We start from the raw sequence: 23,104 nt of genomic DNA, 5'->3' as shown, positions 1-23,104 counted from the left end.
AACCATCAAACAGTCCTATCAATACAGGACTAAGATTGAATCATACTACACTGGCACTGACGCTCTTCGGAAGTGGCAGGGCTTGCAAGCTAATTCGGATTACAAAGGGCAATCGATCTGCGTGTTCCCAGTGACACGAGCCTGCCAAGCGAGCTAAATACCTTCTATGCTCACTTTGATCAAATCAAATGTATTTATATAGCCCTTCGTACATAAGCTGATATCTCAAAGTGCTGTACAGAAACCCAGCCTTAAACCCCAAACAGCAAGCAATGCACGGTGGCTAGGGAAAACTCCCTAGAAAAGGCCAAAACCTAGGAAGAAACCTAGAGAGGAACCAGGCTATGAGGGGTGGCCAGCCCTCTTCTAGCTGTTGATGCAAGCAACACTGAACCATGCGTGAATGCACCAGCTGTTCAAGACGACTGTGGGATCACACTCTCTGTAGCAGATGTGAGTAAGACCTTTAAACAGGTTAATATTCACAAGGCTGCAGGGCCAGACAGATTACTCAGAGCATGTGCTGACCAGCTGGCAAGTGTCTTCACCGACATTTTCAAACTCCCTGACCCAGTCTGGAATACCAACATGTTTCAAGCAGACCACCATTGTCCCTGTGCCCAAGAATGCCAAGGTAAGCTGTCAAATTGACTCTCACCTGTAGCCGCCATCTGTAGCCATGAAATGCTTTGAATGGCTGGTCATGGCTCACATCAACACCATCATCCCAGACATCCTGGACCCACTCCAATTTACATAACGCCCCAACAGATCCACATATGATGCAATCTCTATTGCACTCCACTCTGCCTTTTCCCACTTGTACAAAAGGAACACCTACGAGAGAATGCTGTTCATTAACTACAGCTCAGCGTTCAACGCCATAGTGCCATCCAAGCGTATCACTAAGCTAAGGACCCTAGAACTGAACACCTCCCTCTGCAACTGGATCATGGACTTCCTGACGGAATGCCCTCAGAAGTTGATGGTAAGCAACAACGCTGACCCTCAATACGGGGGCCCCTCATAGGTGCGTGCTTAGTCCCCTCCTGTACTCTCTGTTCACCCACGACTGCGTGGCCGCGCATGACTCCAACACCATCATATTGTTTGTAGACAACACGATGGTGGTAGGCCTGATCATCGATGACGATGAGACAGCCTATAGGGAGAAGGTCAGAGACCTGACAGTGTGGTGCCAGGACAACAACCTCTCCCTCAACGTCAGCAAGACAAAGGAGCTGATCGTGGACTACATGAAACGGAGAGCAGAGTACGCCCCTAGTCATATTGACAGGGCTGTAGTGGAGCGGGTCGAGAGCTTCAAGTTCCTCTGTGTCCACATCACTAAGGATATATCATGGTCCAAACACACCAACACAGTCATAAAGAGGGTACTACAACACCTGTGCTCCTGGCATCCAGGACCTCTATACCAGGCGGTGTTAGAGGAAAGCCCTAAAAATTGTCGAAGACTCCAGCCACCCAACTTGCACGGCAAGCGGTACTGATGCACCAAGTCTGAAACTTACGGGACCCCGAACAGCTTCTACCCCCAAGCTATAATAGTTAGTCCAGGTAACTATTTGGTATTTAACTTTTATTTTTAATTTTTTAAATTTTTATTTGTATTATTTTTTTTATTCATATTCTGCTACCACTGTTTATCTGTCACTTTATTCCTAGTTATATGTACATACGGTGCATTCGGAAAGTATTCAGACCCCTTGACTTTTTACATATTTTGATATATTACTGCCTTATTCTAAAATGTATTAAATAATTTTTTCCCCTCATTAATCTAAACACAATACCCCATAATGACAAAGCAAAAACAGGTTTTTAGCAAATGTATTAAAAATAAAAACTGAAGTTTCACATTTACATAACTATTCAGACCCTTTACTCAGTACTTTGTTGAAGCAACTTTGGCAGCGATTACAGCCTCGAGTCTTCATGGGTATGATGCAACAAACACACTTGTATTTGGTGAGTTTCTCCCATTATTCTCAGCACATCCTCTCAAGCCCTGTCAGGGTGAATGAGTAGCTATGCTGCACGGCTATTTTAGAAGTTAGATCGGGTTCAAGTCCGGGCTCTGGCTGGGCCACTCAACGACATTCAGATACTTGTCCCGAAGCCACTTCTGCATTGTTTTGGCTATGTGTTTAGGGTCGTTGTCCTGTTGGAAAGTGAATCTTCACCCCAGTCTGAGGTCCTGAGCGCTCTGGAGCAGGTTTTTCTCAAGGATCTCTCTGTACTTTGCTGCGTTCATCTTTCCCACGATCATGACTAGTCTCCCAGTACCTGCCACTGAAAAACATACCCGCAGCACGATGCTGCCACCACCATGCTTCACCATAGGAACGGTGCCAGGTTTCCTTCAGACGTGATGCTTGGCATTCAGGCCATGGAAACAGGATGCGCCTGAGCTCAATTAACTGTCTCATAGCAAAGGGTCTGAATAAAGTATTTTTTAAATTATTTTTTTCTGTCAATGTGCAAAACAATTCTTAACATGTTTTCGCCTTGTCATTATGGGGTGTTTGTAGATTGATGGGCAAAAATATTGAATCAATTTTAGAATAAGGCTGTAACGTATCAAAATGTGGGAAAAGATCTGAATACTTTCCGAATGCACTGTATCTACCTCGATTACCTCGTACCGCTGCACATCGACTTGGTACCAGTACCTCATGTACATTAGTCAAGTTGTCATTACTTATTGTGTATATGTTCTAACTTTTACTATTACGTGTTTTACTTCTATTATTCTTTTTCTATTGTCTTTCTCTCTGCATTGTTGGGAAGTAAGCATTTCACTGTTAGTCCACACCTGTTGTTTCCAAAACAGTTTGATTTGGTAAGGGTTGAGGTTAGGGTTAGACTAGGGATAGGGTTGGTAGATATTGAAATGTTTCTGATATTCTGTAGAGCATCTACAGATGGACTATCCAAATAAAGTGTTACCTAGTTTTTTCTTTCCAATAGCAATGACATAATTGACCGTCTGCATGTTATTTTTAGCACAGAGGTTTTACTTAAAATTCCAACATCAAATACTTACAGTACCAGTCAAAAGTTTGGACACACCTACTCATTCCAGGGTTTTTCTTTATTTTCACCATTTTCTACATTGTAGAGACATTGTGAAGACATCAAAACTATGAAATAACACGTGGAATCATGTAGTAACAAAAGAAGTGTTTAACAAATTAAAATATATATTATATTTTTAAGATTCTTCAAAGTAGCCACCCTTTGCCTTGATGACAGCTTTGCTTCTTCTAGTGCAGTCGCAAAAACCATCAAGTGCTATGAGTTACCAGCCTCAGAAATTGCAGCCCAAATAAATGCTTCACAGAGTTCAAGTAATAAACACATCTCAACATCAACTGTTCAGAGGAGACTGCATGAATCAGGCATTCATGGTCGAATTGCTGCAACAAAAAAAAACACTACTAAATGACACCAAAAAGATGAAGAGACTTGCTTGGGCCAAGAAAAACGAGCAAATGTAATTTGACCGGTGGAGATGTCCTTTGGTCTGATAAGTCCAAATTTGAGATTATTGGTCCAACCACGGTGTGTTTGTGAGATGCAGAGTAGGGGAACGGATAGTCTCCATATGCATGGTTCCCACCTTGGAGTGTGGAGGAGGTGTGAGGGTGCTCTGCTGATGACACTGCATGTGATTTTTCTTAGATTTCAAGGCACACTTAACCAGCATGGCTACCACAGCATTCTGCAGCCATCCCATCCGGTTTGCGCTTAGTGGGACCATCATTTGTTTTTCAACAGGACAATGACCCAACACACTTCCAGGCTGTGTAAGGGCTATTCGACCAAGAAGGAGAGTGATGGAGATCTGCATCAGATGACCTGGCCTCCACAATCACCCGACTTTAACCCAATTGAGATGGTTTGGGATGAGTTGGACCGCAGAGTTAAGGAAAAGCAGCCAAAAAGTGCATTATGTGGGAACTCCTTCAAGACTGTTGGAAAGGGGAAGCTGGTTGAGAAAAATACCAAGAGTGTTCAAAGCTGTCAAGGCAAAGGGTAGCTGCTTTGAAGATTCTCAAATATTACATATATTTTGATTTGTGTAACAATTGATTGGTTACTACATGATTCCATGTGCTATTTCATAGTTTTGAAGTCTTCACTATTATTCTACAATGTAGAAAATAGTAAAAATAATGAAAAACCCTTGAATGAGTAGGTGTGTCCAAAATGTTGGCTGGTACTGTAAGTACTAGCTGTTCTTTTTGAGTACATTGTATTAGTTCTTGTTGTTCTATATCACTCTTAAGAAGTTCCCGTGTGTTTTACCCTCAGTCCGATGACGATCTTTACTGGCAGACATGCCACTCTGCCTCTGAATGGTAAAATATTTGGCTTGGTATTAGCTCTAGTCTGTGGTCTAATGTGGAGGATTATCTCCTTTAAGTCTGTATGTACTGCTCTTGATCTCTCCTGTCGAGAGAGAGAGTGTGTTACTTCCCCAGGGCATCTAAACATATGTTGTACAATAGACAATAATTTAATATCACAGGAAAAAAGGAGGACATTAAGAAAAAGAAGAACAAAACCTAAAAGCGAATGTGTTCACTTAACAGTTATTGCCATTACCCCCAACCTCTCTTAGCAGTAATGACAGTCCCAATCACCACGATAAATGTGGTTAAAATGATTTCGCTCTCTCTCAAATATTCAACACATACAAATACACGGCTAAAAACGTAATATGATACAATAAAAAACTAAATGTGTCGTGATGCATGTGTTAAGATACACATTAAATGTTGTCTCTCTCTCATTCTTTCTCTCCTCTCGTTCTTTCTCTCTTCTCTCGTTCTTTCTCTCTCTCATTTTCTATGTCCCTCTGTCTCCCTCTCTCTCTCTTTCTCTCTCTCTCTCGAATTCCAACTGTGGAAAGGATTTACCATGATAAGGCCATTGAAGCAATGACCGTATAGCTGCTTGTGTTAATAAACACAGAATATAGCTCAAAATCACAAGAGGGGCTTTGTGCGTGTGTGTGTGTGTGTGTGTGTGTGTGCAGACGGTGCAGTCCACTGCATTTGATTAGTATTTCTCGCATGTGTTCCTTTCTCAAAAGGCTGCTTGCTGTACTGGGGGGATTAGAGACCTGTGTCGACGTGATAAAGCCAAGTCGGCCCCTAAACATAAACAGACCTGTTAACCAATCACATGAGAGAAAGGGAAGTCAGCTCGCCTCGCTACCATTGTCCATTTCGACACGATCCTTCTTGTCAGGGGACAGCAGGGTAGCCCTGTTTCCCAACCAGGCAAGGAGTCCTTGAAATTAAAGAAGTAGTCACAGACTGCTCAGCAGACATTTTAATCCATGCACTCAATAACAAGTAAAGGCCTTCCGGTCACACCTGGACCAGGCTTACTATTTTCTACATGGTCTAGCTAGCTGAACAATTCTGTTGAAATGAAGTGTATTTTGTTACGTAACACAGAGAGAGATGGAAAGAGAGAGAAAAGTGGAAGAGGAGAGAGAGAGAAAGGTGGAAGAGGAGAGAGAGAAAGAAAGGTGGAGGTGGAGGAGGAGGGAGTAGAAGTAGGGGACTAGCCTTATCTCTTGCCACTGTATGTGGCACCTGTGTCTCGGTGGCATGCTGTTGCTCTCCCTTTGGGCAATTTTCATGGTTTCCAGTAGTTTAATATTAAAACTCATGTTCCGCCCTGTCTTGATAATAAATAAGCCCAGCAGCGTAATGTTCCCTGGTCACAGTCTTCATTAAATAGCAACTTGTAGATCCGCCCCAAGCCCTGGGGATGGCTGCCTCAATTCTCCACACTCGCCCGCCCCCCCCTCCCCCTTTTTTTTCTTATTTCTTTGTCACCTGAGGGTACCACCGCACTTCTATGATAAAATGGGGAGAGGAAAAACACTATTTATTTTCAATGTTTCTGTACAAATTAGGAGCAACTTCTTCGAGCTTCTATAAGACAAATATTATATTCATCCTGGATAGACATAGACAAGCCTGTGATTACCTATATCCCTAAGTAGGTTTGACTCTACAAACAACTGTCCAAGCTAACGCTTGCGGGGGATGTAGAATATGTGAAATCCTGTAGAACCAGCTATAGTGTGATTCGTTATAGTGTGGAACACTTGAACCGACAGCACCGTTTGGCAGATAAAGTGTTAAAAAGGGAACTCAGATTGTGGCCATGCTGCGTCTTATTCAGACATGCAAATTAGTACTAATTACAGCTAATTAATTTTTTTTGTCTATGTAGTTCGAAAAATGTCCAAATGTTATGAAATTAAGTTACCATGCTATTATCTTAATTGTTTGCATTAAGGTTGTTCCCTAAATATATATGTAAATTAATTCAGATTCGTTAATGGTTACTTTAATTGGCATTAGTTAATTAGGAAAATAATATGTGTAATATTAAATATAATGTCAATTCAACTTTAGATTTAATCAAGCTATTAATTACAATTGTACCCAGTTTATTCTGCACAGTAATAAACACAATAAGTTATGTCCTCAAAAGGCCAAATATGAGGTCAATATACAGTGCAAGTTGCAACACAATGCAAACCAAACAAGCTAGCTACTGTACAATATATGCACTGTACCTTTTCCCCTAATGCTGTACACTGAAGGCCAACTGTTTGTTGTTCTACACATAGTGACCTTCTATTTGTAGTACGTGTATGTGTTTTGAGATGTGCCAAAGCCATCAGCAGGTTGGTCAACGCATTAGCTTGGTGCCAGCTGCCTCCCCTGGCCTGGACTGGCTCAGGCTTGGATGTGATGTATACTGCACTCTGATTACACTTCCAGGGGAGGACTTCACAAAAATGCTGTTCCTTTTCTCTTCCCCTGTTCCCCTTCACAGGAATGTAATTACTGCTGGACATTATGGCCGTTTGGCAGATTTTTTTTGTCCATGAACCATTGCCAGGTTTGATGTATGTTTCTGTCGCGTGGAGGGTAAATCTGAGAGAGAGAGAGAGAGAGAGAGAGAGAGAGAGAGAGAGAGAGAGAGAGAGAGAGAGAGAGAGAGAGAGAGAGAGAGAGAGAGAGAGAGAGAGAGAGAGAGAGAGAGAGAGAGAGAGAGAGAGAGAGAGAGAGAGAGAGAGAGAGAGAGAGAGAGAGAGAGAGAGAGAGAGAGAGAGAGAGAGAGAGAGAGAGAGAGAGAGAGAGAGAGAGAGAGAGAGACTTCTGAAGGGGTGAGGGATCTCAAAGTACTCATTCAGCAAAAAAAAAGACAACCTTATGCTGCATAAAACACACAGAAAGAGAGGGAGAGAGACAGAACAAGACAGAGAGACAGAGCTGCCTACTGAGATATATTATTAAATCATTTCAAGTTGATGAATTAATTCCTTTATTTTGTCACGTAAAAGCTTTTCTCTCAGTGTTGACGGCTCTTCATCATCTGGGCTGTATTTCTAAAGAGTTGCTCCGGTCAGTATCTGATTTAAAGATGAAGTTAGTTCAGACCACAAAGCACCCTGGGATGAAAAAAAAGAAATAACATTATTGAGTTTGTGTCATGTATTTTTTTATAAAATATTACTGTAATTGTCTTTTCTTATGGTGTTTTACAGGGGAAAAAATATGAATTTAGAACGTACGACTGGTAACAGATCCATTGAACAACTGTAAAGTAAAAGCTAGGACTGCTCGGATATTTACTCCTACCACTGTAGATTTATGAAACTGTACGTGTAGGTAATTACATATATTTAACAGAGCCACTTTGAAATGGCCTGCAGAAATAGAAAAGGTCTCATCTGAAGAGTACACGTGTAAGTGTGCTACTGAATAAAATGAGTTGACGATAACATTACAACCACTTTAACATCATTGTCTTGCTTTCTTGTTCCCTAGGTTTTGGAGGTGCACTAAAAAAGGGTTTACTTTATAACATTGTTGTGTTGCTTTCTTGTTCCCTAGCTTTTGTTCACTTTTGAAGTGCACTTAATGGTTTTAATCTATATAACCACTATAACGTTGTTTTGTTGCTCTCTTGTTCCGTATAGGACTTGGTGACCAACGTGTCTCCCCGCATCGTGCGTGGGACGACCTCAGGCCCCATGTTCGGTCCGGGACAGAGCTCCTTCCTCAATATCGAGCTGATCAGTGAGAAGACTGCAGCCTACTGGTGCCAGAGTGTTACCGAGCTCAAAGCTGACTTCCCCAACAAGGTAAGTTACTGCCCTATGGGCCTTGATCAAAAGAAGTGCACTATAAGGACTAGGATGCCATTTGGGACACACTCCCACAGTATATCTGTCTAATGAGCTTGTATTGAAACAGCAGAATGGAGTGCCATTCGTTCAAGGGGTTGCAATGTATTGCTTTGTTTATGCTAGATACTACAATGACAACATGATTTTTCCCTGCAAACCAAAATTGGTCATTAGGACGTCCCTGGAACGTCACGAAATGGTTGGCTTAAGTCATGAGGACGTTGTGTCATGGTCCTATGGACATTTTTAGGATGTTCTTGGGATGTTGTTATTGTAACCTGGAGGTTCTGTTTAGTTCCCGGTTTGTTCTGGGGATGTCCCCATTTCAGAACTTTGTTTCATGGTCCTCCAGGGGATCATGACACAACAGCCCGAAAACATCCTGAAAACATCCTTAGGGACATCCCCAGAACAAACCGGAAACTAGACTAAACTTCCAGGGGATGACACAATGTCCTGACCACTTTAGGCAACCATTTTGTGACGTCCCCGGGGACGTCCATACGACTCATTTTTGTTTGCAGGGACGTTTCCTTTGGACCATCATGCAATGTCCTGAAGACTAGTAAAATGACAGTCCTGAAAGCGTCCTTAGAAGATCCTGACATGGTCCTCAGTGATGTGCTGGTAACTTATAGTGATTTACACAAATGTCCCCCAGGGAATGTTCCCTTGGGACCATCATGCGACGTCCTCTTGACCATAATGAAACGTCCCCTTGTGGTCATTGAATGTCCCATATATAACTTCCTATCAGGACCAAATACAGTGCCTTGCGAAAGTATTCGGCCCCCTTGAACTTTGCGACCTTTTGCCACATTTCAGGCTTCAAACATAAAGATATAAAACTGTATTTTTTTGTGAAGAATCAACAACAAGTGGGACACAATCATGAAGTGGAACGACATTTATTGGATATTTCAAACTTTTTTAACAAATCAAAAACTGAAAAATTGGGCGTGCAAAATTATTCAGCCCCTTTACTTTCAGTGCAGCAAACTCTCTCCAGAAGTTCAGTGAGGATCTCTGAATGATCCAATGTTGACCTAAATGACTAATGATGATAAATACAATCCACCTGTGTGTAATCAAGTCTCCGTATAAATGCACCTTCACTGTGATAGTCTCAGAGGTCCGTTAAAAGCGCAGAGAGCATCATGAAGAACAAGGAACACACCAGGCAGGTCCGAGATACTGTTGTGAAGAAGTTTAAAACCGGATTTGGATACAAACAGATTTCCCAAGCTTTAAACATCCCAAGGAGCACTGTGCAAGCGATAATATTGAAATGGAAGGAGTATCAGACCACTGCAAATCTACCAAGACCTGGCCGTCCATCTAAACTTTCAGCTCATACAAGGAGAAGACTGATCAGAGATGCAGCCAAGAGGCCCATGATCACTCTGGATGAACTGCAGAGATCTACAGCTGAGGTGGGAGACTCTGTCCATAGGACAACAATCAGTCGTATATTGCACAAATCTGGCCTTTATGGAAGAGTGGCAAGAAGAAAGCCATTTCTTAAAGATATCCATAAAAAGTGTCGTTTAAAGTTTGCCACAAGCCACCTGGGAGACACACCAAACATGTGGAAGAAGGTGCTCTGGTCAGATGAAACCAAAATTGAACTTTTTGGCAACAATGCAAAATGTTATGTTTGGCGTAAAAGCAACACAGCTCATCACCCTGAATACACCATCCCCACTGTCAAACATGGTGGTGGCAGCATCATGGTTTGGGCCTGCTTTTCTTCAGCAGGGACAGGGAAGATGGTTAAAATTGATGGGAAGATGGATTGAGCCAAATACAGGACCATTCTGGAAGAAAACCTGATGGAGTCTGCAAAAGACCTGAGACTGGGACGGAGATTTGTCTTCCAACAAGACAATGATCCAAAACATAAAGCAAAATCTACAATGGAATGGTTCAAAAATAAACATATCCAGGTGTTAGAATGGCCAAGTCAAAGTCCAGACCTGAATCCAATCGAGAATCTGCGGAAAAAACTGAAAACTGCTGTTCACAAATGCTCTCCATCCAACCTCACTGAGCTCGAGCTGTTTTGCAAGGAGGAATGGGAAAAAATGTCAGTCTCTCGATGTGCAAAACTGATAGAGACATACCCCAAGCGACTTACAGCTGTAATCGCAGCAAAAGGTGGCGCTACAAAGTATTAACTTAAGGGGGCTGAATAATTTTGCACGCCCAATTTTTCAGTTTTTGATTTGTTAAAAAAGTTTGAAATATCCAATAAATGTCGTTCCACATGATTGTGTCCCACTTGTTGTTGATTCTTCACAAAAAAATACAGTTTTATATCTTTATGTTTGAAGCCTGAAATGTGGCAAAAGGTCGCAAAGTTCAAGGGGGCCGAATACTTTCGCAAGGCACTGTAGGTATATTTTCATAACATGATACTGTGATCAAACCGGGACCTGTACTGAACATCCTTTTATGGTCCCGAGGTTAACGTCATGTGTTAATGTTCCAATTAACAGAACATCAGAGTAATAACTTCTCGCAAATACCCTTAAAGGGACCTAATGGGAACGTTGCCTAATGTCCTGAGAACGTTCCGTGTTTGCTGGGTAATTTGTTAATTTCTAAGAGTTTGTTCTCCCAACTTTTGGAAACTCCAGATGTACAGTATCAAAGGATTCATTGATGTTCCCCTGACCATTGTTAATGAAAGTCTGAGAGGAATAATGTCACTGATGCCCTGCATTCGCTTCAACAGCTATTGTTAGGTGGATGAAAAAAGACAGTGTGAAATGCCTCTTGTGGTTTTTAGATCAGTCATAGTGTGTTTCTCCTCCCTAGCCCTTTCACAGATCCAGAATGAAGCAGGACAAAGCACTGAGCTCCGTGTTTCCCTGTAAATTAGCGCTTCTGGGATATGTTTCATTGGAACACAAAGGAGCACGGGGGGTGCTATGCCAGTGTGTGTGCGTGACCAGACTGAGCTCTCTCTCAAACTGTACCATGACCTGTAAAGCACACAGACAGAGTACTTTTTTTTTTTTCCTGACAAACAGTGCACCAAAGGAAATACTGGCCTATTTGCCCTTCCAATTACCCCAATAGCACCTAGCTTTTTAGGTCAGAGCAGTCTGGACAAATAGCCCCGATTGAGGTGCCGTCCACCAAGTGCCAAATGTGTTCTCATTATCCCTAGTGGTGCTAATAGAGTGGAGTTAAGGAGAGGGGGAAGGGAGCGAAAATTGTCGCACATTTTCCCGTGGGCTATCGGCTGATTCGGCTCTAGGTGACAGTTTCCAGGTGATGTCCGGTATCTCCATGGATACCATGGTGTTGTTAGCGGTAATGGGGAAGAAGAAGTCATTTCTGTAGTGTATAGCTCAGGGCTCCATGGCTCTGTGGTTGAGCTGATAATAACAAGATGATCCTCTCACACACATACAAAGATGCGCATGGACACATGCGTGCACGCGCATATTCAAACACACACATTCACACAGCATCAGAGGGTTTGCAGTGGATGTAACTTGTTTAGACCGAGCAGTGCCTTTGGTACTGTGTTGTTGAGAGAGAGAGAGACACACACACACACCACCAGTGCCATAGCCGTTGAGATACCAAACCACATCAAGGACAACTATTCAGTATAATGGTACATTTAGCTCTGTTTTACCATCTCCATTTTATGTGTTTCATCTGTAGTTACAGTTTCTCGAGCCACACGACGAGAAAATAGCTAAGCCGAGACGGCGTACCCTCTCATAACATCACCTATGAAAGTCTAATATTCCTGAAATCAGAAAGCTCCAATATGACTAATATGTCAAGCAGGGCCTGCATATTGGCCATTGTAAATGTCATGGAGTCAAGGGGAGCTTTCACTTTATTTGCACAGTTAAATCTAGGTCTATTTAAACCTTCATTAAACCACAGCAGGGCTGGAGTTGCGTCTTGGTGTGTGTCTCTCTGCTGTGGTGGATTGAGGAACCTTCATGCTGTACCTGGCTAGAAGGAGATGTATATCTACTAGATATTTGTCGCTGGAGGGGGTTCAGCCTTTCTGTTTAATGTCCTCCCCTGGATCCTAACTCTTTTAGAAGGCCTGCTGTTGGAACGAGTAACATTAACTGTCTTTTACAACTTTAATACGTAGTACAATAACATAGTTTAACAGTTAATATCTTGGCAAGAAGAGAGGAAGCTGTACAAGGCAGTCACAGTACTTGATTAATAGCTACTTAGCATCAGCGTTTACTTTGAATTCCTTTAAAATGTTGATTCAGAAGGAAAGTTGTAGTGTGATCTAATTCCACAGAGATGTAACCTTTTTTCTGTGATTTTCTCTGTATAGACATACAATAAGCTGACCATGAACACACACACACACACACACACACACACACACAGTTTCCAGACAGTTATAACACAAAGCAGGCACTTTAGATATATGTGGTCAGAAATAATGTTCCTCAATATCTCCAGAAGACGTCCTCTGCCTCCCAGCCAATGGGGGTAGTAGCTCTTACCTCTTTGTGGATTGGACCCATCGGGGATCCTCAGCATCATGTCTATACATCATGGTCCTTTTTATTTCTGTGATTACTTAAAACCGGGAGGCAATATTAAGAAGCAGGGGCCTATATAACCTGTTTTATAGAGGGCTTATTGTATGTCTGGAGGAGAGAGACCTAGTCTAATCCACTCAGAGCCTCCTGCAAATACATGTGTAGGATCTCAATTTGATCTCCCTGTTGCAAGAGAATGTTCCTGAAATGCGGGACATTTTACACTTGTAGTGTATCTAAGGTTTAAAAAGGCTTCTGAAGTTTGTAATTTCCACTTTTAAATTTCAGACTTGATTTTCCCTTGCAAAAATGTATCATAATAATCCATATTTCCTTTCCCTGCAGGATCCTTTTCCTGCCGTAGCAAACGGACTCAAATGAAGATCCTACATCTGTACCTCTCTCTGGTGTTTTTATTGTTTTAATAACGCTGGCAAACACACTGGATTTGTCCTGATCTTATAAAATTATAAATATTGATTTTGTGACTGAGGGAGGACAATGCCGGTGCTTCTTAAAGATAGGATAATGGCTGCCTCCTCTCCGATCTGTTTTCTAATGTGTTGAAATTAAACTTTTAGTTTGAGCCGCAATGGATTTATCACTCAGTGTTATATGATTCTTCTTCTTTTCTCTTTGTTCTTCTCTCTTTCTCTAGGTCATTATCTCCAGTATAATGTGCAGCTACAACAAAGCTGACTGGACAGAGCTTGCCAAGATGGCAGAGGTAGGTCTAAGCAATGTTGATTTCTTTCTTCAAATGTAAACGCCTAAATGCTGGCCAGGAATGGTTCTAACATTATTTCCGGTACTGACATGTTTAGAATTGTCACGACTAGCACAGCTTCTTTCTCTGGGTCCCTCACTTGGGTTATATTTGTGGAATTTGATTTAGATCTTCAGACCAGGCAGAAAGCCACATCCACTGCAAGTGTTTAAACACCCCAAATATTGAATGAGAGGGATGTAATCCTGGATTTGGAGTGGGTGCAACATTTAGTTAAATGTTTATCTGCCCTAAACCTGTGGTAGGCTGCCAAGTGGCTGTAAGCACGGAGACAGATGACACTGTGGGAGTGAAACAATGATGGAGGGAGGGAGGGAGGGAAAGGAGGGAGGGGATGTGGATATGGAAGCTTTTACAGGCCAGACATCTTCAGGCTCACCCATATGTGAGGTTGGAGTGCTCCAACTCTTCCCCCCTTCCCCTCTACCCTCCCTCTTCCCCCATTCCCCTCCCAAAGCTTCTTAAACACGTCCCTGATCGCATCAAACACTGACACTGACAAGGACAAGGTGTTTCAAACATGTGCTACATGGCTGTGGGGTTTCTTTTTTTAACCAACAGAGAACTGATCTAGCAGTGTTCTCTTTTATGTTTCAGGGCGTTGTCACACACAGTTCTGAGCTATAGTTCCAATCACAGTTTGTTTATTTGTGACAGTGTATGGGGGGGGGGTCCGGGTGGTTTCACATTTGCCAAATGTTAAACGAACTGAAATGCCTAAAGAAAGTGATGTGCTCATGCAACCATTAGTTTCATACATCTATGATCCTCATGGAGCATCACTTGTGTGTCCCAATCATCATATTTCGCTTTGGTCTTCCAACAACATGCGGTAGGAAAACGGTGAGACAGCCGCTCTAACTGAAACGTGCATTGAATATTAATTAGCCTACATGTACATCCCTGGTCTCCCCTAATATGCATAGGATGCGCTCAGAAATTAGCTGCTACTCACAAAATGTTTCAGAGATATCAAGTTATGATAATGCGTGCATTTGATCAAATGCTCACATTCATACAGCCAAAAATTCTGCTCGCCTCTGGGTCCTTTCCTGTTTTTGGTTCAGACTGCGTTCACACCTGCAGCGAACTGTACCACGGTATGAATGATAAAGGACTGAGACCACCCTTTTTGAGCGAACCACAGTGTATTGTTTGGTGCGTGCCTGAGTGTACATAGAGTGTTCACACCAGTCTAAACGAACCAAACTAAGGGGGTTAAACACACCAGAGTTTGGAGAAACCGCTCCAAAACAATTTGGTGTGAAAGACCCCTGAGATAAACTGAGGTAGCTAGGCGTAGGCATACCATGGTTACGTCAGGTTTAGCAACTGCTCAGCTAATCAGAGTTGACTCGCATATCTCAACCGCTTAATTGTGCTAAAGGAAAATGTCAGAATGCAAACAGGTTTAACTGCTCAATGTGTTAATGCCGCTATTGATTTCATTGATGCGCCACTCTCTCTCCTACCTCATTTAAAACAACCTGTCAGGCTTCCCTCTCCATCCCCACCTCCCCAACCATCATCATCACCATCAGATCTCCTAGAATATATTTGATTTAAAGTATGTGGTATGCAATTTTATTTTCCTTCCTTTCTCCCTCCCTTAATAAACCCTCCCTCCTCGTCTCACTTTAAGAATATTGATATCATAGTTATTCACTTAGCATGCCTCCTTATCCATGAAGAAATTATACAGTCATAAAATAGGATTGAGGATAACCCAGTGAAACCAGCTATGCAGGATAAGTACCTTGGCTAGGACAATGTCTGTGATAGTGCACATAGGATTTGAACCCTCCTCCACCCATTGTACCAAGGCCAGATCCCTACACACTTCTCCGCAGGAGAACCCTGAGAGGTCCGAAGGGTTTAAAGATGCCCTCTAGCCATGACTTTACATGGGGAATATTTCATCTTATTTTCCTTCTGTGAAAACCCCTTGTTGCAACACCAGCACAGATGGGAGCAGTAGGGGGATATAGTCTAAATCGGGAGGTTGGAAAGAGAAGGGGTTCGTTTTGGTGAATGGTCCAGGTTCGGCAGCAACACACCTCAGGAGGAAGAACCGTTAGAACCGCTCTTTTATTCTTCTTCATCACATCTATTGTGCGTCTATTTAACTACCTGTAGCAGTGGAAATATGAAATAAAAGCTGTGTTGCTATGGCAACTCCGTTTTCAAGGAAAGTCAACCATTCATTTCCACTTTGAAATCTGTAAGAGAACACTTAACACTGTTCCTTGCCTAAGGGTACTACTTAAAAGTCGTTTTTTTCTTCCTCGCCCTCCTCCTTACTGAAGTGTCAATCTGAAGTGAAACATTTCCCTACTTTCAACTGTCACTCCAGTTCAGTCAACTTTCCTCTTTTTTCCCCTTTTCGTTTCTCATTTAAAAATTCCCAGCTTTGGAGAGGAAAGGTTGCATCATAGCCATGTGCTAGAGGCTACAATTCCTAGAGTAAAATTCTTACTGTGAGACATTCCTATTTTATTCAATTCAATACAAAACAGATAAGAGAAGAAAAAATGGAAACATTGATGGTGATGGTCTATGAACGCCTTAACATTAGAACTGCCAAAGCCGACGGCCACTGCCGTTGGATTTTGAAATTAAAATAGATCTGCCATTTTGTAGGCAACGTCCTGCTCCTTCCCTGACTTTTCCTAAATATTTGTATTTTACATTGCTCAGTTGTCAGAATTTTTCAATTACAAACAGAAAATTATTTAGGGGCTGCTTATCAATTATTATTATATATACACTACCGGTCAAAAGTTTTAGAAAGGTTTTTCTTTATTTGTACTATTTTATACATTGTAGAATAATAGTGAAGACATCAACACTATAAAATGTAACACATGGAATCATGTAGTAACCCAAAAAATATTTTAGATTTTAGATTCTTCGAATAGCCACTCTTTGCCTTGATGACAGCTTTGCACACTCTTGGCATGCTTTCAACCTGCTTCACCTGGAATGAAGCTTCAGTCTTTCCAACAGTCTTGAAGGAGTTCTCACACATGCTGAGCACTTGTTGGCTGCTTTTCCTTCACTTATCCCAAACTATCTCAATTTGGTTGAGGGCGGGGGATTGTGGAGGCCAGGTCATCTGATGCAGCACTCCATCACTCTACTTTAAAATATATATATATTTTAGGGGTTGGATCAGCTTTAATATTGCGGATAGATTGTTGCTTCCATCAATGCAATTGTCTGCAATTCCCCATATATTTTTGGGGCAAATATATATATATATATATATATATATATATATATATCTATATACATACATACACATACCCATTTACATACAGTTGAAGTCATTAAAACTATTTAATTTTTTTCACGACACAAATTTCTTGTCAACAAACTATAGTTTTGGCAAGTCGATAGTTTTATCTACTTTGTGCATGACACAAGTAATTTTTCCAACAATTGTTTACAGACAGATTATTTCACTTATAATTCACTGTATCCCAATTCCAGTGGGTCAGAATTTTACATACACTAAGTTGACTGTGCCTGTAAACAGCTTGGAAAATTCCCAAAAATTATGTCATGGCTTTAGAAGCTTTTGTTACGCTGATCCACATCATTTGAGTCAATTGGAGGTTTACCTGTGGATGTATTTCAAGGCCTACATTCAAACTCAGTGCCTTTTTACTTGACATCATGGGAAAATCAAAAGAAATTAGCCAAGACGTCAGAAAAAAAAGTCTGGTTCTTCCTTGGGAGCAATTTCCACATGCCTGAAGGTACCGCGTTCATCTGTACAAACAATAATACGCAAGTATAAACACCATGGGACCACGCAGCCGTCATACCGCTCAGGAAGGAGATGTGTTCTTTCTCCTAGAGATGAACGTACTTTGGTGCGAAAGTGCAAATCAATCCCAGAACAACAGCAAAGAGTCTTGTGAATATGCTGGAGGAAACCGGTACAAAAGTATCTATATCCACAGTAAAACGAGTCCTATATTGACATAACCTGAATGGCCGCTCAGCATAGAAGCCACTGCTCCAATACCCCCATAAAAAAATCAGACTACGGTTTGCAACTGCACATGGGGACAAAGATCATACTTTTTGGAGAAATGTCCTCTGGTCTGATGAAACAAAAATAGAACTCTTTGGCCATAATGGACATCATTATGTTTGGAGTATAAAGGGGGAGGCTTGCAAGCCGAAGAACACCATCCCAACTGTGAAGCACGGGGGTGGCAGCATCATGTTGTGGGGGTGCTTTGCTGCAGGAGGGACTGGTGCACGTCACAAAATAGATGGCTTCATGAGGAAGGAAAATTATGTGGATATATTGAAACAACATCTCAAGACATCAGTCAGGAAGTTAAAGCCTGGTCGTAAATGGTTCTTCAAAATCGACAATGACCCCAAGCATACTTCCAAAGTTGTGGCAAAATGGCTTAATGACAACAAAGTCAAGGTATTGGAGTGGCCATCACAAAGCCCTGACCTCAATCCTATAGAAAATGTGTCGGCAGAACTGAAAAAGCATGTGCGAGCAAGGAGGTCTACAAACCTGACTCAGTTACACCAGCTCTGTCAGGAGGAATGGGCCAAATTTCACCCAACTTATTGTGGGAAGCTTGTAGAAGGCTACCCAAAACGTTTGACCCAAGTTAAACAATTTAAATGAAATGCTACCAAATACGAATTGAGTGTATGTAAACTTCTGACCCACTGGGAATGTGATGAGAGAAATAAAAGCTGAAATAAATAATTCTCTCTACTATTATTCTGACATTTCACATTCTTAAAATAAAGTGGTGATCCTAACTGACCTGAAAAACGGGAATGTTTACTCGGATTAAATGTCAGGAATTGTGAAAAACTGAGTTTAAATGGATTTTGTATGTAAACCTCCGGCTTCAACTGTATATATTATACATAAACGTTCATACATATACACATATATATATATATACATACATACACCTACATATACACACTTTTTATAAGTACTTTACACATTTTACAGACACAATCTATTTTACAATAGTTATATATTTTTTGTTTTTAGTCCTGGCCTTCCTCTATTTCTGATGCCCATCTAGTTTGATTTCCACTTCTAACTGTGCTAGTTCACAAAAGCTCCAGACCTATACACATTTTACAGACCCCGTATGTTTTACATTTGTTATCTTGTTGTTATTAGTCCCACCCTTGAGCTCCATTCAACCCCTCCCATCTATCTCTTAACACCATCCATTTTGGATTTCTATTTGACGTATATTTTTGAACTGTGCTGTGACGCTTCACAAAAGTACTGAACCTTTCTATTCTCATAGTTTCTACAGATTGTAAATTAAAGATGAACATTTTTGCTAAAATATTTATTATGTTATTGATCGATTGACTATGATTTCAAATCACGCGGTATTGCTATCTCCAGTGTTAGTTCTAGGTAAATGTTGCAACTCTTCAGCCATTCCTGGATCTGTGACCAAAATAAATGAACTAATGACTCTGCCTCCTCGCAGTAAATAAAGGGAACACTAAAATAACACATCCTAGATCTGAATGAATGAAATATTCTTATTAAATACTTTTTTCTTTACATAGTTGAATGTGCTGACAACAAAATCACACAAAAATTATCAATGGAAATCAAATTTATCAACCCATGGAGGTCTGGATTTGGAGTCACACTCTAAATTAAAATGGAAAACCACACTAACCATCCAACTTTGATGTAATGTCCTTAAAACAAGTCAAAATGAGGCTCAGTAGTGTGTGTGGCCTCCACGTGCCTGTATGACCTCCCTACAACGCCTGGGCATGCTCCTGATGAGGTGGCGGATGGTTTCCTGAGGGATCTCCTCCCAGACCTGGACTAAAGCATCCGCCAACTTCTGGACAGGCTGTGGTGCAACGTGGCGTTGGTAGATGGAGCGAGACATGATGTCCCAGATGTGCTCAATTGGATTCAGGTCTGGGGAACGGGCGGGCCAGTCCATAGCATCAATGCCTTCCTCTTGCAGGAACTGCTGACACACTCCAGCCACATGAGGTCTAGCATTGTCTTGCATTAGGAGGAACCCAGGGCCAACCGCACCATCATAAGGTCTCACAAGGGGTCTGAGGATCTCATCTCGGTACCTAATGGCAGTCAGGCTACCTCTGGCGAGCACATGGAGGGCTGTGCGCCAAGAAATGCCACCCCACACCATGACTGACCCACCGCCAAACCGATCATGCTGGAGGATGTTGCAGGCAGCAGAACGTTCTCCACGGCATCTCCAGACTGTCACGTCTGTCACATGTGCTCAGTGTGAACCTGCTTTCATCTGTGAAAAGCACAGGGCGCCAGTGGCGAATTTGCCAATCTTGGTGTTCTCTGGCAAATGCCAATCGTCCTGCAAGGTGTTGGGCTGTAAGCACAACCCCCACCTGTGGACGTCGGGCCCTCATACCACCCTCATGGAGTCTGTTTCTGACCGTTTGAGCAGACACATGCACATTTGTGGCCTGCTGGAGGTCATTTTGCAGGGCTCTGGCAGTGCTCCTCCTTGCACAAAGGCGGAGGTAGCGGTCCTGCTGCTGGGTTGTTGCCCTCTTACGGCCTCCTCCACGTCTCCTGATGTACTGGCCTGTCTCCTGGTAGCGCCTCCATGCTCTGGACACTACGCTGACAGACACAGCAAACCTTCTTGCCACAGCTCGCATTGATGTACCATCCTGGATGAGCTGCACTACCTGAGCCACTTGTGTGGGTTGTAGACTCCGTCTCATGCTACCACTAGAGTGAAAGCACCGCCAGCATTCAAAAGTGACCAAAACATCAGCCAGGAAGCATAGGAACTGAGAAGTGGTCTGTGGTCACCACCTGCAGAACCACTCCTTTATTGGGGGTGTCTTGCTAATTGCCTATAATTTCCACCTGTTGTCTATTCCATTTGCACAACAGCATGTGAAATTTATTGTCAATCAGTGTTGCTTCCTAAGTGGACAGTTTGATTTCACAGAAGTGTGATTGACTTGGAGTTACATTGTGTTGTTTAAGTGTTCCCTTTATTTTTTTGAGCAGCGTATATATATATATATTGGTTGCAAGAATTTTGTATAATAATTTAAATTGAACAATTAAAAGTTTTGAATCCAGCGTCATGGAATCGGTATGTCGAAAATCTCTAACCAACTATTTTGCCATTTATATGGCACAGCTGTCAATTTTTTGGTCCTTAAATGAAACTGGTATATATTTTATATTAATCACAATTTTCTTTAACCATTTTTGGTCTTTAATTAATGCAGGTCCGACAGACAAGTTCATTACTTTTACCCTTTCCACTTGCCATTTTTGTGGTAATGCTGTAATTAGTTGGTTGTAATTTTTGGGTAGAGCAGACTTTTCCATGTTTGTGTTAGCAGCATCTGTGACATAGCTCCACCAGTCCTATTTATGATGTCATTTTTTTTAATGTATTTTTTAAATGTATTAGTATATTTGAGTATAACCACAATATTTGTTGTATTATTTGTTCTGTCTTTTCTGGTGGATTAAACTGAAATTGCAACCAACTTTCTAAGGCTTGTTTAACAAATAACAATATCTTGGAGATTGTTTCGTTTTCAAATAACCCAAAAGTGAGCAATTGTAATCTGAATCAAGGGAAAAAGACCATTCTTGAACATGGGGTGAGACATTCTTACTAATTTACTAGAGAACCATTTTGGATTGATGTATAATTTTTGTGTGACTGATGCCTTTAGTGAGAGGTCTAATGCTTTACTATTTAATAATTTCTGCCCTCCAAATTCATATTCATTATATAAATAGGCCCTTTTAATTGTCTGGCTTGCCATTCCAAATAAAATGGAATATTTTTGTTCATATAATTTAAAAAGCAGGCCACTGGGTGTAGGCAAACCCATAAGCAAATAGGTAAACTGATATGACTAAGAAGTTAAACAGGGTGATTTTTCCACAAATAGACAGGTATTTTCCTTTCCATTGTAGCAAGATCTTATCTATTTTTGCTAACTTTCTATTAAAATGTATTGGAGTGAGATCATTTCTTTCTTTCTGGATATGTATACTGACTATGTCCACATCCTCGTCAGACCATTTTATTGGTCAACTACACAGTAATGTAAAAGTTGCATTTTTTTAGTGATCCAATATGTAATTTAGTACACTTATCATAATTTGGTTTTAATAGATGGAGGTTAGAAAAAGTATCTAGATCCTCTTTGAGACTGTGGAGGGAATCTAATTGTGGTTTTAAAAGAAAGCATGTATCATCAGCGTACAATGACACCTTTGTTTTTAAGCCATGGATTTCTAATCCCTTAATATTATTGTTGGATCTAATTTGAACAGCTAACATTTCAATGGCAATAATACATAGATATGCCGACAGTGGACAACCCTGTTTTACTCCCCTTGACAGTTTAAAACTTTCTGAGATGTAGCCATTATTGACTATTTTACACCTAGGGTTACTATACATAACTTTAACCCATTTTTATAAGAGATTCTACAAAATTGAAATATTCCAGGCATTAACTCCAGTCATACTTTATCAAAAGCCTTTTCAAAATCAGCTATGAAAACAAGGCCTGGTGTCCCCGATATTTCATAGTATTCTATTGTTTCCAGTACTTGTCTTATATTATCTCCAATGTACCGTCCATGTAAAAAGAACCTGTCTGATTAGGATGAATAATATCTGACAATACCTTTATAATTCTATGTGCCAAGCATTTTGCTAGAATTTCTGCATCACAACACTGACGTGTATGAGGCTTCCAATTTTTTTAATGGCCTGGATCTTTATGAATACCACTTGGAGCCTGTTTCAGTAATAATGAAATCAGACCTTCTTGTTGAGTGTCCGATAATCTACCATTTATATAGGAGTGGTTAAAACATGCTAATAACAGTCCTCTGTGTAATCAAAAAGGTTTGGCATAACTCCTCTGGTATGCCATCCTGTCCTGGAGTTTTCCTGGAATTAAAGGCTTTAATCCATCAAGAAGTTCCTCCTCCTGTAATTTGGCCTTCACATGAGTCTTTCTGTACAGATGTTAATTTTACATTATTAATAGGGAAAAAATCCATAACATTAGCTTTGGTTAGCGGAGATAGAGGAGACTGAAACGAAAACATATTCTTAAAGTACTTTACTTCAATGAGTGACTTCATCATTTGTAAAAAAAAAATTTTTTTTAAAAGTTTCAATAAAACATATTTGGTAGCATTTATATGTTGAAAATGTAAAAAGAATTTGGGGAATTTTCCCCATATTCCATCCAGTTCGCTTTATTTTTATAATATAATCACTCTCCTTCTTGGTCAAATAGCCCTTACACAGCCTGGAGGTGTGTTGGGTAATGACCCTGTTGTAAAACAAATGATAGTCCCACTAAGCCCAAAACAGATGGGATGGCGTATCGCTGCAGAATGCTGTGGTAGCTATGCTGGTTAAGTGTGCCTTGAATTCTAAATAAATCACAGACAATGTCACCAGCAAGGCACCCTCACACCAT

The 23,104-nt window shown here is 41.1% G+C and overlaps 1 protein-coding gene across 2 annotated transcripts in view; it reads left to right on the top strand.

Annotated features, from left to right (window-relative positions):
• The window catches only part of LOC139420375 (dihydropyrimidine dehydrogenase a, tandem duplicate 1), a 217,468-nt gene that overhangs the window by 114,602 nt on the left and 79,762 nt on the right, over nt 1–23,104 (top strand). For both annotated transcript variants that reach the window (XM_071170409.1, XM_071170410.1), the window contains 2 exons: nt 8,045–8,209; nt 13,457–13,525. In XM_071170409.1, coding sequence (XP_071026510.1) covers nt 8,045–8,209; nt 13,457–13,525 — 234 coding nt within the window. The remainder of the gene's footprint in view (nt 1–8,044; nt 8,210–13,456; nt 13,526–23,104) is intronic.

Source organism: Oncorhynchus clarkii, chromosome 11, assembly GCF_045791955.1.
Source record: "Oncorhynchus clarkii lewisi isolate Uvic-CL-2024 chromosome 11, UVic_Ocla_1.0, whole genome shotgun sequence".
Classification (NCBI taxonomy): domain Eukaryota; kingdom Metazoa; phylum Chordata; class Actinopteri; order Salmoniformes; family Salmonidae; genus Oncorhynchus; species Oncorhynchus clarkii.
This window is presented reverse-complemented; position numbering and strand designations above follow the sequence as displayed.